This window comes from Strongylocentrotus purpuratus, unplaced genomic scaffold (genome assembly GCF_000002235.5).
Source record: "Strongylocentrotus purpuratus isolate Spur 01 unplaced genomic scaffold, Spur_5.0 spur5_scaffold_11, whole genome shotgun sequence".
In the NCBI taxonomy this organism is placed as follows: domain Eukaryota; kingdom Metazoa; phylum Echinodermata; class Echinoidea; order Camarodonta; family Strongylocentrotidae; genus Strongylocentrotus; species Strongylocentrotus purpuratus.
This window is the reverse complement of record NW_022145596.1, coordinates 2631895-2646938: the sequence shown is the minus strand read 5'-3', so window position 1 is coordinate 2646938 and position 15044 is coordinate 2631895. Positions and strand designations below refer to the sequence as shown.

The window sequence follows — 15044 nt, the reverse complement described above, 5'->3', positions numbered from 1 at the left end:
CATGAAAAATTCTCAAGATGCCTCGGAAATACATAAGTTAATTAATAATATATAACATTTATTAGGCGCTTAATACAGGTGTTTCTAAGCACACCATTGCCTTGACTTAAAATTACCAACTAAAACTTGTAATAAACACAAAAAATATAAATATGTTCTTTATTCAATTAATTGATATAATATACAGTATTAGAAAGAAATTGTGTATATTTACAGACAGGGAAAATGGTTTAATCTATTATATTAGAATACATTATTCTAAACAACTAATGTCATAAGTTTAAATTCTATATGGTTTCATGACTTTGATCAAACTGATCGAGATTGCATGGGATCAGATAGCATCCCCAAACTAAATCAATTAAATTGAACTAAAAGTGAAGTGCTTCTGTTTGTGCCCAAATTCCAAAGGCCGTTCAAATATAAATGCATTGAAGGGTGTTAATAATTATCTATGTGCCCAAATGCTTATAAACAACACATACCGAAATGATGATGTGGATCAAATATTGTACCGAATCATTATTATCTAATTATCTTTGTACCTAGAAAGAAAAAAAATATTGAAGACACCGTACCGTAGATCAGAATAGTGGAAAGAAAAAAAGGAGCTGAACTTCGGAATTCGAATGAGCGAAGAAGTTGAAAAGAAATGTTATAAAAAATACATGAAAGACCTGTAAGAATCATATTGTCATGTCACAGTGAGCAGTAACGTTTTGGTAAGTTTTAATGCTTGTGATTTGTTGAGAAGGGTTTTTAAAATCATGTGATAATTTGTCTGTTTATGTGCTGTTAATAATTTATCGGTGTTGTGTTTTTTCTCTGTGGACGCGACTCCTCAAAGTCGTTGACCAGTGCAGTGAGTGATCTATATGGCTGTGGTGCTTGTTGTTGCACACTGAGCTAGCTGTGCATAATGACAAAGACATAAATGAGGTTTGTGTGGATAAATCATATCTTACAGAATTTATATTGACTTATACTAATGCGGCTGGTCATTTACAAACAGTAGGGGGGCGCTTGTCCGAAAATATGGATCATTCGCTTCAACGCGTACGCGGACAGATGCATTTGCAAAAATAAGGATCGACCTCGTTTTCATAGACATTTCATATTTCTGATCCGCAGTGCGAAAAACAGATTTCGCAATGATTTTCTTGATGCATTTTACACTGACTTTGTACAGAGACTTTCACGTTATGAGCGATAAATCCTTGGGAAGACGGACAACCCATAAAAGTAGACGGCAAAGTGGGGTTATTTTATTACGCGGAATCCGTTTTTTGCATCGACAGCAGGGTTCACGTCTTCAGGGACCCGAAAGACGCATGCACCAAAGAAAAAAACGTCCGCGAAAATACAAGTAGGTATAGCATCCTCTCCAAGGGTCGTAATAATGAGGATTAATGCCTTGATACTAAAGGCTGCTCGCCCATTGACTTGGTTTTGAACGCCTGGTTATGAGACCAGTGCTATACCACACAGTCATCATGCCTTGTGTGGGTCTATTTAAAAGGAAGAAGACTGATTTTATGTTGAAAGAGGAGTGTCATATTACAGTGAAACCTCATTAAAAAACAAAGATGGGCCAAAGTAAACATTGATAAGTTAAAACTTGTATGATGGCTCAAAAAAGTAGAAAACAAATAGGTGGGGCAAGCAACTTACCTTTTTATAACAAAGATCTTTTTTTAATGGTTTCATTTGTACTAAACTACTGGCATACATAAATATTTGCTGTTTTATTTTTACAAATAATCTGCTTATTGGGGGAAATGTGTGTATAAGCGATGTCTGTAGTAATAGATTTTTTAATTTGTTATCATATGCAGGAAAGCTGCTAATCCTTCGAGCAGAGTTCCTTTCCATCTGAGCTGGTATCAAGATGGATCAAAATCCAACCATTGTGACATCACAAAGAAAACTATAAGAAACATACCTCTCAAATGCTTCAGTACTGCCTCCCACCTTGCATCAAGTTACATCTGTGTTTTATCTGGCATAGCCAAAGCGAAACGAGGAGGACATTATGCCCTACAAGTCATATAATCGCCCATTGGTAAGGATTCTTATGCATGTCCACACACACATGTATGTATTATATGTTTCTTTCATGTTATGGCTCATTGTGCTGTTTTTTCCCCTAATGAATTATCAATTGAAAGGACTTTAAAAAAAAAAAATCAATTATGTGCTGTTCATTTGGAGTTGTGCATGTACATTGAAAATTGAAATTGAAAATTGAAATTGAAATTGAATTGAATTGTAAAAATTAAATTGTACTAAGTAGAACTTTCATTAGTAGGTAATTTTAAAAAAAACACTAACAAACAAATAAACAGACAAACACACAAACAAAGCAAGAACTGCAATATACTATTATCAAATCATCCATGAAAGCATCCATTCTTCTAGGTTATGTTTAAAAGACGCTTAGAGACATCAAATATTGTTGTGAATATAAGATACATATTTAGCAGCATTTCTTTGAAATAGAATTTGATAAAAACTATAAAACAATGATTAGAATAGATATTTAGTTTAAATGGGACCTTCCAAAAGTCACATATTGTACAGCAAATTTATTTTCTTTGATGAGCTAAATACTTATTAATTTTATTCCTGAATAAGGTATGTTCATGTTTATTCTTCCAAAGAACACCAGTTTACAATAAGCGAGTTCGTAAATAGCTCTGGAACGCATGACCCCAAAATATCCACAGATCTTTTACACGATGGATACTTCCCACATGTGCATTTTAGAATAATCACTGCCGAAGTGATGGAGGTGCTTCATGAATACCTTTTGTTTGCCTCTTGAGAAGAATACTTCCACCTGTGTATGCGATAAATGCATTGTTGGTGCATAGATGAATACTGATTACAAATCCTAATTACGAGCTCGCTTATTGCAAGTTACATTACCATCAGTTATATAATTTACCCATCATTTTTCCTAATTTTCAACTGTATTTAGCTTTTGATTTTCTCTTTTTATTTTGATTTGCATAAGTGTAAATTTGATTTCTGTTTTTGAAAGTGTTGATGATGCCAAAGAAGTAATGATATGTCTTTTAAACCTGCAGACTGGGATACCTCCTGGCTATAGGAGGTATGCTGAGCCACACACCAAGTCTCTGTGTTGTGTAAGTGAATTTTCATTTTTAATTTATTTTATAAGTTCGTATCAGTTTATTTTTTATCAGGCTATTTCGAGAAATGGTATTTGCTACTCCAACAAGGAATCTCGTTATTATGAAATTGTTTTACACACACACAAGTAAGAAAAAAAGAAAAGAAAAGAAAATATAGAGGAAGAAAAAGACTTGATTGAAAACTGTAATTGATGACTTTGATGTATATCTGTAAACAATTTTGTTTAATTTGTTTTATGGTTAGCCAAAGTGTTTGATAAGCTCATAAGGGAACTGTTTGGTAGACACAGTCTTAGTTTGTCTATTGTTGGAATTGATTGCCCATTCATGTACTTTATACATTGTTGGGATTCTCCTTTTTTTTAAATGGAGTGAAAAGATTTGGACTTTCTTGATTTATGATAATTCACCCATTTAAATCTTCTGGAATGTGTGAAGCATCTAGAAATGTTTGATATATTATAATTTGTAACTTTCAAATGATATTTGTTTACTTTTGAATCCGTGTAGTTTTGATTATGGTGTGGTAAGTACATCCAACCAGATATGTGATCAGCTTAATATTTATTCTCTGTTACTTTATTCTTAAAGTAACCTGTTTGATAATTACTTTGATAAACTTCTTCTAACATTGGTTTTTCTACCTGTTTCAGGTATGGGTTTGTTAGTATTGAAAGGCCTCATAAAAAGTTCAGTCAGAAATTCATGATTTTTAGTCATCTTTTGTGGAGTGCACAAATATTTGTGTTTCTTATGTTTTTCTTCTTTAGTATCCCAAAGACTGCTTCTTTAAAACATAACAATATAAATTTCAAAGAAGAGGATAAACAAAGATATGGAATGATGTACAGTTATGCTGTCAAATCTATATTCATGTGAAGTTTAGGGTTTAGTAATTTTGACATATCTCTTATGAGGTCTTTCTTCTTTATACTAATTTTTAACTTGCAACTTAATGTGCGGTAAATGCTGGTTGTTTTGACTTTTATAATTAAAAAAAGCTACAAAATTGAAGTTGTTATTAATATTGTCCATTTCAAGATATCGTTTTAAGACGCAAAATGATTTACACCTTTATTTGCACACATCTGGATTTCGAGAGAAACAAAACAAAACAAACAAAACACACATGAAATACAAGAACTCAAAACGAAATTGATTAACTTTTTTGTTGTTCTTGAGGGGAATATACATGAAACTAACATATTGGTTGAACACTTAACATTTTATAAGCTAATAAATCTTTGCTCTCAATAATTTTCCTTTTGATCACTTTATTTCACTTTTATGTATTGCACGATGAAATTATTACATTTACTCCTTTACTACATTTTAAAGCTTTCTTGTGTTTGGTTCTAAAATCATATATTTGGCAAAATGCAGGCACGGAAAATAACCTTTTAACCCTTTTGCTATTATAGTGGTATTGGGTCAGCAATATAAGATAGAAGAAGAGATTTATATAATATGAAATTATGAGTACAAGGTATTTATACTGCAAAATCTCAATATGATACGGTCGTGCAGTTCAATATGAACTCTTTGGGTGGTTGAATGACTCTGGATGAGATTCTAACTCATTTTGTTCTCACATTTATTAATCTTCAAGAAAGGGACATTCTAATCCATTCCATGATCTTATTCAACCATAATTAAGCGTTTACTATCAGTTTGCTTTAAGACTTATTCAGGGAGAAAATATGTCGACATGCATTGCTAAAGCTAAACTACTGCATATTTACTTGTACATTTCTAAAAAGAATTATGGAAAATGAGAAATAATTTGGGTTACCATAGGATTATTAACAAAGGCAAAATGACTTGGTGCTTTTGGTATGTGCACAGACATGATGTTACTCTATTAACAAATTGCTTCCTGTGTGGGTTAGTAGGATGTTGGTCAGATATACATAGGCCTACTTTTTTTTTATAGACAAAGCACCTTGAATGAGTACGGTAAGTATGATATACATGTAGATTGGAACAGGTACAATAAGGATTGGGTGATGATGCATACTTTATGGTAACCTGTACATACAGAAGAATGAGTCAATGATACAGATAGTATAGCTGTTGAGAGCCCAGAGGCTGTTACTATACACTGCCTGCATGAAGACTGTTTGAGTTGTGTATGGTCAGTGGCAGTACGGCCATTAAAAAAAAATTAAAAATCATGTTAGCGTCCCCGCCCGCTTCCTTTTTTGAGGCCGCCTGCTTTTTTTTTTTTTTTTTTTTAAATGAAAAACATCCTGCTTTAATGATCTTTGTCTGAATTTTTTCAAAAATAAAACATAAATGTTGGTGGCTGTCTTGAAAAATAGCCCGGCTGGCTGGACGTCAGGGAAAATGTATCGAGCGGCCAGTTTGAAGACAAAAAAGGGCCTCCTCCCTATTTTTCAAAAAGGCAGGACGCTAAACATGTTTTTTATTTTAATGGCTTCTTGCGGGCAACCAACAAACTGTTCTTTGGGCTGTTAGCACGCTGTAGATGAAAGAGGTCTATTGTATTTTGTTATGAGATACAGTTTACTAAGGCTTTATAGGTACCTTATACTTGACCCATTATAATGGATTAAGATTTTAATGGATCTGATGGGCTTGTTCAGTAGTGAGTCATAGGGGGTATTAGATTACAAGTGCAGAGAACATAAACACAAACAAAGAAAATAAACAAACAAAAACCTGTAAAAAAGACAGGCCACCTAGTGGTTATATGGTAATTTATTGGCCATTTGATTTGTCTTTTGTATGTTGGCCTAAAGGGACAAATTCTATTTTATATTGTTATATTATATATCATATTCTGATATAGTGTATTTGGCAAATGTGAGTGCACTATCATCTTTCTTGTATTTTTAACATGTTTTCTTTTCCTAACTAAACAGTTGTGATCCTTTCTTTGTCTCTTTATATTCTCTCTTTGTGTGTTATCACTTTTTTCTCATGTTTCTAATGGTGCAGTGTGGTTGCCCTAATATCTTTGCGGCTATTCTCCTGTATGGAATGCTAGCCACTATCTTTATGGTCGCCTTTATCTGCTTTACTGCTTCACCGGGACACCAGTTAGTAATATTCTTATTTACCTTCTTTTTAATTTCCCTGAACATTGTCCATCTGTAATTATGCATTTTTTTGCTGACAAGTCAGATACTGCAGCCAGTATTCATGCAACAATTGTTTTCATGTTTATCTGACATTCTCACGATGATGAAAAAACAACATCTGTTCAATTAGTTTTCAAACCAGTTTAAACAAGTTACAGATGGACTATGTACAGGTGTGTGATTCCTTCACTATTTATTTATGATCTTGTTAATATTTAATTTTCTAAAGCACATGTGTACATTAGTGATATTATAAGGGATGGCTCATCACCTTTCAGCTGATTACCAAGACTTGTAATCTTGATATTAATTCATTTGTATGGACATATCAATATCAAACTTGGACTTCATTCTCTTATGGTTTGATAATTAGACAGCCCTGTTTCTTTAATGTAATATCTCATTGGTATACCCTGTATACATTCATGCTTTGGTCTCATGTCAAAGTTCTGTTGTCAAAATTTTAATGAGTTCTAAAATAGGTTAGTCAGCATTTAGATGCAAACGGCATAAAATCTATGTCACAATCACAATTTGGATTCCTATAGTTTAGTAATTGTATGAAGGATGTGCACATTTCCCCAAAATCAAACAAGAAAAATGGCATTACATGTACCTGTGTATGAATGAAGTTATTGCCACTTAAGATGAACAGGATATGAAATCTATATCATAGCCACAGTTATATCGTTTCCTTTAGTTATGTTAATTTTTGCAAAATATGGACATTTGCACCCCCACCCCCTCAAAAATGACATAACTTGTGTAAAATCTGTACATTTTTGTTACTGGTAGTTCCTTGGAAACATGACTCCTATTGCCAGTCTAGGTTAAGTCAATTGTAAAATTTGACAATGTTTAAACTTTTTATGCTAATCTGTGCTCCATTACCTAAAGATTACATTGACAATCGTCGTTTTAAAATCAGATACGAGCGAGATAAGGACCCTTTCAACTCCAAGACCTACTACCGGAGGAAGACAAAGGAAGACATTGGATTGTATGAACCCAAGCAGAAGGAGGAACATCTTGAGGAACTAAAGCGAAGATTGGCTGATCTTAGAGATGACTACAGAGATATCAAAGATCTCAAGGTGACCTTCACATAGTCAAATGTAACATTGTGAAGTGCAAATAAAATATTGGTAGAGTTTATTGATGGTACAGTTCTTTAATTTGATGATCTATGTGAAATTGATCACTGCTATGAATAATTATATGATTTAGAAAAGTAGTGCAAAAAAGAATAATGACAAGTATAAGAATTTATAGGCAAAATTGTAAATGTAAGCTTACAGATACCTTTCCTTAACTATAATTTACAGTATGATGAAGGTTTCAACAAGAATTTGTCAGTTTTTACTTAACTGAACATGACTGCAAAGGACATCACAATTTCAAGGTACCGTAGTTTTCTAAGAGGTAATTTCTGTTTGATTCAGGGTGAAGAATTTATCTAATTTTATTTACTGCATTCTTTGCAGATTCTGAGATAGTTGAAGCATTCTCAAAACCAAATGTTGCTGCATGTTGTCTTTTCCATCTCCAGAAGAAATATTATTCTCGCTGCAAGACCTGCTCTCTTGTGACCAGCTCTGGACGTCTGCTCTTCCACCAGGCGGGGGAAGAGATCGACTCTGCAGAATGCGTCATTCGGATGAACAACGCCCCCGTTATTGGGTATGAAGAATACGTGGGCAAGAGGACCACCACCAGGATTGTGTGCTTCCGATCAGTTGCCAATTTGAGGAAGAGCATGCTAGCTGGGAAAGGGCATACGGATGAGGTGAGCAAGTGCTGTATTGAATTTTTTTACACTGCAGATACGAACGATGTCAATATCATTATTACAGATCATTGGGGAATAATGCAATCCTCTTTGTTGATTCTGCGATGTTAATATGAAAGGAACCATATTTTATAATAACAATAATAATAATATTGGATTCTTATATAGCGCACGTATCAACCTTGCAATGTCCTCAAGGCGTTCCAACATCACCCGGCTATGCTAGGCTACCGATTTCGACGCTCACAGCATTTTAATTATATTTTTTAGGACATGTAATGTGGAATCTCTTACTAAGAATTTATCGGTACATTTAAATCCCTACTAAATCATTGATAAATGTACTTTGTAAGAGCATTTTTTTCTTTATGATGAAAGAAGAGAGGGGATAAAGAGATCTCTAATGCCTTCTCTAGTTGAATCATGTAATCTTTTAATCCATGGGGATGGATTGTGATCTGATGGATCAATCAAGAGGTTTAGAGCTTCCAGTCCTTTCCCATTGCAAATATAGGCATGTCATGTTGGTATTTTTGCCCAGATTTTGTAAATTTGGACCTGGTTTGAAGATAATTTTTGAAATTCATTTGAGCACTGTTAAGGTTGCCTCATTAAACCAAGTCAAATATTAGAGGTTACTTGGGAGCACCACTGCCAGGTTGATCTGCGCCTCTAAATGAATTTAATGTTATTATTATTCATTATTCCTTTAACAGGTTGTTGTATGGGGAGCTGAGAACCCGAGCCATGGTAGATGGGCCATGTCTAAACTCAAGATGCTTATGAGACAGTACTTACAAACAAAATGGTTCTCACTCAAGGATGTAGGTGAAGAGAAAGTCAATGTGATCTTTGAATCAGAAACAGGAATATCAAGGTCAGTATGATAATGATGATGATGGTGATGGTTATAATTGTAATAGTCAGGCCTCATAAAAGTAGAATTTTGTATAGTGCTCGTGGCTGGCACATTGCTACTCCTGGCGCTCCTTTATTATTACCCCTATAGTATTACACTCCGAGATTCAAAGTTGTGTTTTATCAACGTGGGAAATTTTCCCTGTGCTTCATATTGTTTTGTCAACCGGTTGGCCCTAGATAACTTTGGCTGGCCCTAGATAATTTTGGCTGGGGTCTACGGAAACTGAGTGCTGTAATATAATCGAATGGGTTAATATTTATAGATAAAAATTTGGGGAAGTTTTAAGGACAATGATTTTAACTTGATGTGCAGAAAGAGGACATTGTATTATGCTATTTTCTTGTTGTGCAGATTTTATTCGATCGTTTTACATATCAAGAAGTAGGTCTTTCATCTTTTAATTTATAAGAACATGTAGCTTCCTTGATATGAGGGCAGGAAATGGATAGTTAATTGAAGTAGATTGATGTGAATGAAGCAATTCCAAATTATGCAACACTTTTCTTCTTTCTTCACAGGGCGAAGTCACATACATGGCTGTCTACAGGTCTCTTTACAATGCTCTTCGCCTTACAAGCATGTGATAATGTTACAGTCTATGGAATGGTGGATGAAAACTATTGCAAGTAAGATATTTTCCTTTAATTGTACCACCTGGAAAAAAAATTGTGTACAGAATACAGATAGGATATATAAATTCAACCTCACAAACCTTTACCTGGCATTCTATAGGTGAACAGTTACGGAGTATGAAGAAAATAACGTTAAACCCTGTGTATAGGGCTTGCACAGAACCAATGCGAGTGCGTATGCTTGTGTTAAATAGTCTACTCAACAAGACGTTATACGGTTCATTGAGAATGTATTTAAATCTCTTTGTAGAAGTAGTATTTAAAGCTCCTATTTTTAATACAGTATAGTAACATGGAACTCCTTACTCAAGAGCAGAACATGTTTTGGTGATTGGTATATTTTAAGTGACCAAGTGATTATATTGATCTGTTGCTTGATTGTATGTGTCCGCATAATCTGTGTATATTGAGGATAGATGCAACACCCGAATGCCTTTTGAATTATAAGATTCATGATCAGTTGTATCTCCCATGAATTAATCTGTTTCAATAGTAAATTACCTTAAAGTCATGTTGCGTAAAGATACAAATCATTGTCAGATACAAGCATTTATAGCAAGAATGGAGATACAAGAGATTTTTATCAATGATTGTATGTTTACTTTGTTGAATTTACCGGTATATAATGTATTATATATTTGTACACCAGGGCTAATGCAGACACAGAGGCACCATACCACTATTGGGAAAACCTTCCTTGGAATGAATGTGAGTTTCTCAACATGCATGAAAAAGAGAAGAAACAAGGCCATCGTTATCTGACAGAGAAAGCCCTCTATCGTCGCTTTGCCTCCATGTTCAACCTGAAGTTCAGATATCCAGAATGGAACCTGACCAACGGATCTCAAGTCGACATCAATAGTCCCTTCAGAGAGAAATACATGAAGGAACATCCCCAGAGGTGACACCTTTGAGATCAGGTGCTGTGTTTAGAAAGGATGCTATGAGTGGGTGATCAGTTCAAACTATGGTGTCAATATGGTGTAGGTGCCTGTATTGCTTGTTACTGGTGCCAGTCTCAGCTACTTTAAAACCAACACTTTTAGCAACATGAACTTTTGACAAATTGTAGTATGAAAATGTTCCCTTTACCCATCCACCCATGCGCCCTCACACAAACCCCCAAATGTAAGAGTTGAAAGACCTTCCTTGTGTTGTCATTGTGAACACACTGTGTGCACTCTATATGACACAACATGGAATTTGGGAGTCACTGGTAGAATCACATTGTAACCACACCAGAGAATTTGGAACACTCATATTCTTGTCAATGTGAATGCACTGTCTACACACTATGTAACACTGTGGCACTCCATAGCTACAGATAGAATTACATTGTAACCACATGAGAAAATTTGGAACACTTTCATATTCTTGTCAATGTGAATGCACTGTTTCCACAGTATGTAACACTGTGGCACTCCATAGCCACAGATAGAATTACATTGTAACCACATGAGAGAATGTGGAACACTCATATTCTTGTCAATGTGAATACACTGTGTCCACACTATGTAACACTGAGGCACTCCATAGCCACAGATAGAATCACACTAACCACATAAGAGAATTTGGAACACTTATATTCTTGTCAATGCGAATGCACTGTCTACACACTATGTAACACTGTGGCACTCAGGAGCCACATATAGAACCACATAAGAGACTGTGTAACACTCATATTCTTGTCAATGTGAATGCACATTGCTACACACTATGTAACACTGTGGCACTCCATAGCCACAGATAGAATCACACTGTAACCACATAAGATAATGTGGAACACTCATGTACTTGTCAATGTGAATGCACTGTTTCCACACTATGTAACACTGAGACGCTCAGGAGCCACATATAGAATCACATTGTGATCACATACAAGAATTTGGAACACTAGCTTTCATATTATTGTCAATGTGGACACACTGTTATTAAAAGATTTAGAACGCATGATGGTGTGTTCTTTCCTTAGGGGTTGATATTTAGGGCTTACATAGGATGTTATGCTCTGGGTTGGATGTGGATTTAATACCACACTTTCATAAACTCTTAGATTATCTAGTTCTGGTACTTATTCAACTCGCACAGTCTTCTCCACCATCTGTGGGTGATATGCTGTTTTATGATAGTTCATTCAAATTCAAGATGGGACTAAATATGGTTCTTGGGGCTAATGATGAACCTTAAATGTATTAAACTAGAAGTTACTAGTTTTATTCAAGCAGATCACTCACTCTCTATATAAAGCATCTATAAGTGTGTTCTTCTTTAGAGATAAGTGCCTATCACCAAGAATAGAGTTTAAACAATATTTTAAAATTGAATAAATATATTGATTATATTTTAATGAAATAGATAAAGCTAAATTCCACTTGATAGTCTATTTACACGTGGATGTATTTTGATGTATTTCATGAAGGCTTTATTTGCACTATGCCTTGAGTGTGTTTATTTGAGATGAGATATGTGAAGAGAGATAAATGATGATGAGATCTATGAAATATGAACACATGGGAATCATGCCCTTTAAGTCCAACCAACAGTTCCATGTAGAACAGTTCTAGTATGAAATCATTGGACTATAATTATGTTGATTTCTTTTTTTGAATATTTTTTGTTAATTATTAGACATTAGACACCTGGCTAGTACTAGACAATTAGTTCTGAATTTGATGTATTTATGATAATTAAGTGTATATCTATCTAGCTATCTACATATCTGTCTATCTTTCTATCTATCTATATTAGTATATGCAGGCATGTGGGTGTAGTCCCATACACCCATGATTCCATTTGTTATCATGATCTGAGCTGTACTCTTACTAAAGTCTCTCATTCGCATTCTCCATAACACAGATAGTGTTGCCTTTCCTTCATTCTATTTTTATCATAGTAAGTTGATGATTTTAAGTATTATTTCCTTATCTATTCATGTGAACAAATGATTACTACCGGTAGTTGCTTTTCATATACTGCTTTTTACTTTGGTTGTATTTATACTGTAGAGCAGGCCATGCGTTTGACTACAGATGTTTGAAGATGTAATTGTGTTGATGTGAATGCTACATACATTATTTTCAGTTGAATCTTTTTAATCAGTGACCAATATTTTACAACTAGATTATGTGCCATTTTTAATTCCATGTTGATTTTCTTGCCTGAATCATGCCAAATATGAACCAAATAATGATCTGAAGTAAGAGGAGTATTGATATGTGCAATGTATTTTTAAGAAGCCTTTTAGTGATTTGTTATATAAACCTAGAATTATCAAAGTGATTTGTTTTTAATTTGTAACAAGTGTAAAAAATAGAATTGTACAAAATTACTTTTACGCAATTCATGTTTTTAATTATTTATTTTGAATGGGTATGGAGCATTTTAAAGCGGTTTTGTTGGTCTTAAAATATAAACTCCAAACTGTTTAAAAATTGATGTACAACATATGGTTGTACATCACTAATTTGTGTGTTATAATATAGAGCACACTTAGCAGCAGAGCACTTAAAACACCCCTGCAGTAAACTGTCATAGTTTAGTAAGGTATGTATAAACATACCTTAACAAAGAGAGGTATATACCAATTACTTTTGATTTGATTTGCTTTGCTTCATGCTGATTAAAATAATTCTGTGCAACATATTTGTACATTTGAAATTGTATCCATTGTCTCCAAACTTTCTCTTATAAAATATTTATAAAGGTTTAGAATTACTGTAATTTACGTCTTATTCATGTAGAATGGTCTCGCCTGTTTTAATCCAAAATTTCATTCAATTATTCTCCAAAGTGAGTGAGCTTGCCGATATAGTATCTTCCATTATTGTTCTGGTGTAAAGGTGTTAGTAGAAATTAGACGAGAGTCATTGAATGGAAAGAGTATCATTTATGTATTTGAGTTGAAATAAGAATGACTATTAGTTGAAAGAGTTTATCATTAAATTTCCTTCAATGTCTATATATGACAGGGAATGTTGTACTTTGATGGTGCATGAATGTTTGTTAATTGGTGCCATTTCGTCAACTATATTTTTGTTTAATTATATAATGTATATTGTTTTTTGTGCAGCCATTAAATTAAAGAAAAAAAATTCCAACATGCACTTATGTAAATATGCAATTGATTCTATTTATATTGCACAATCAGCAGATGAAATGTTTTCATGTATCTGTATATTTTTGTATAGATCACAACATAAATATAGCTATGGAGATATTTTTGAGACACCATGTGTATGAAAATCATTCCATTTTTTAGTCTTTTATCCACTCATTGTAGGTGTGTGTTGTATTGTCTTTTTACATAGAGATTTTTAAGTGTAAAGCAATGTTAAAGTGCCATCGTTTCTTGAATAGAGAAATATCAAATGGTTTTAAAGATATAATAGTGCATTTATATAATCCCATGATCCAAATATTAAACCCCCCCCCCCCCCAAAAAAAAAAGTATGTCTTCAAATGAATTTTTGGTGATTAAGGTATTTGTCAATTTCAGTTTCATAAAAAGCCAGTTGTTAAGTTTAGATTACCGGTATCCATTTTACTTAAAATGTATTCAATGATTTGCCAATATGTGTTTACATCTCTCAATCACTTGTGAATATTTTTCTAGAATGCTTGTGTGTTATGTAATGATTTTAAAGCATAGAGAATTTATTATTATGCGCTATATAAAAATGACTTTATTATTATTATTATTATTATTATTTTAGGCTTATATAATTGAGCCCTTCATTTTAAATTTCCCAATTACTTGGTACGTATGGAGTGCTGTCAAACTACATGTACTTGTGTCTCTTTTACTTTCCTTTATGGATACAAGTTTCATTCAAATGTCTTTTTAATAGATAAAACATGATATGCCGCTTTTGCTGTTTTTAGCACCATTCTGCAATGTTTGTCAAAAATGCAGAAACTGGAACTATATAGAACATTCCAAATATGGTAAAAGAAAATATAATTCCCTTTCAATAATATGTAAACTTACAACATGGTCCAATTTGAGCAAGAACTAGATGATGTGGATCATGAATTTGTTGAATTCAGTTGGTAACTTTATGTTTAAACAAAGGAGAGAACATGAAAGAAGTATATCTGTAAAGCATATAATTAATCATTTCTTTTACTGGTATCATATTCTATGGAAAATTATGTATTCAAGATGATATATTGGTATCAGATTTCCCCTCGTACAGTATAGAAAGATCTATATCCAGTACCCAAAATGAATATTATATTGTCACCAAATATTTATTAGGGAAAAGTTCATTATTCAACTGCTATCAGTTTTGTCTGTTAGTAACTAGAAGGGAGGGAATTCATCATTAAAATAGAGTTAATTACTCCTTTCTGGCTGTGCACTGTCAGATGATATGAAATCTTATTGAAATGTACAATGGATGCACATGCAGAAGATAAAAATGTGATTTTGCACAATGA

At 33.6% G+C, this 15044-nt stretch overlaps 1 protein-coding gene across 4 annotated transcripts; it reads left to right on the top strand.

Annotated features, from left to right (window-relative positions):
* Positions 1 to 579: 579 nt before the first annotated feature.
* On the top strand, positions 580 to 15044 carry LOC757189 (alpha-N-acetyl-neuraminyl-2,3-beta-galactosyl-1,3-N-acetyl-galactosaminide alpha-2,6-sialyltransferase). Of its 4 annotated transcripts, XM_011685871.2 has the most exons (10): positions 580 to 722; positions 1836 to 2062; positions 3090 to 3149; positions 3669 to 3684; positions 6120 to 6220; positions 7191 to 7356; positions 7812 to 8048; positions 8768 to 8928; positions 9492 to 9599; positions 10255 to 15044. In XM_011685871.2, the coding sequence occupies exons 3-10, from the start codon at positions 3118 to 3120 to the stop codon at positions 10508 to 10510; spliced, it is 1077 nt and encodes a 358-aa protein (XP_011684173.1). In that variant the 5' UTR covers positions 580 to 722; positions 1836 to 2062; positions 3090 to 3117; the 3' UTR covers positions 10511 to 15044. The 4 variants fall into 4 exon arrangements, with proteins under 4 accessions (XP_011684173.1, XP_001197608.2, XP_030836215.1 ...); XM_001197608.4 differs by lacking the exon at positions 3669 to 3684; XM_011685866.2 differs by lacking the exons at positions 580 to 722; positions 3669 to 3684 and adding an exon at positions 1275 to 1366.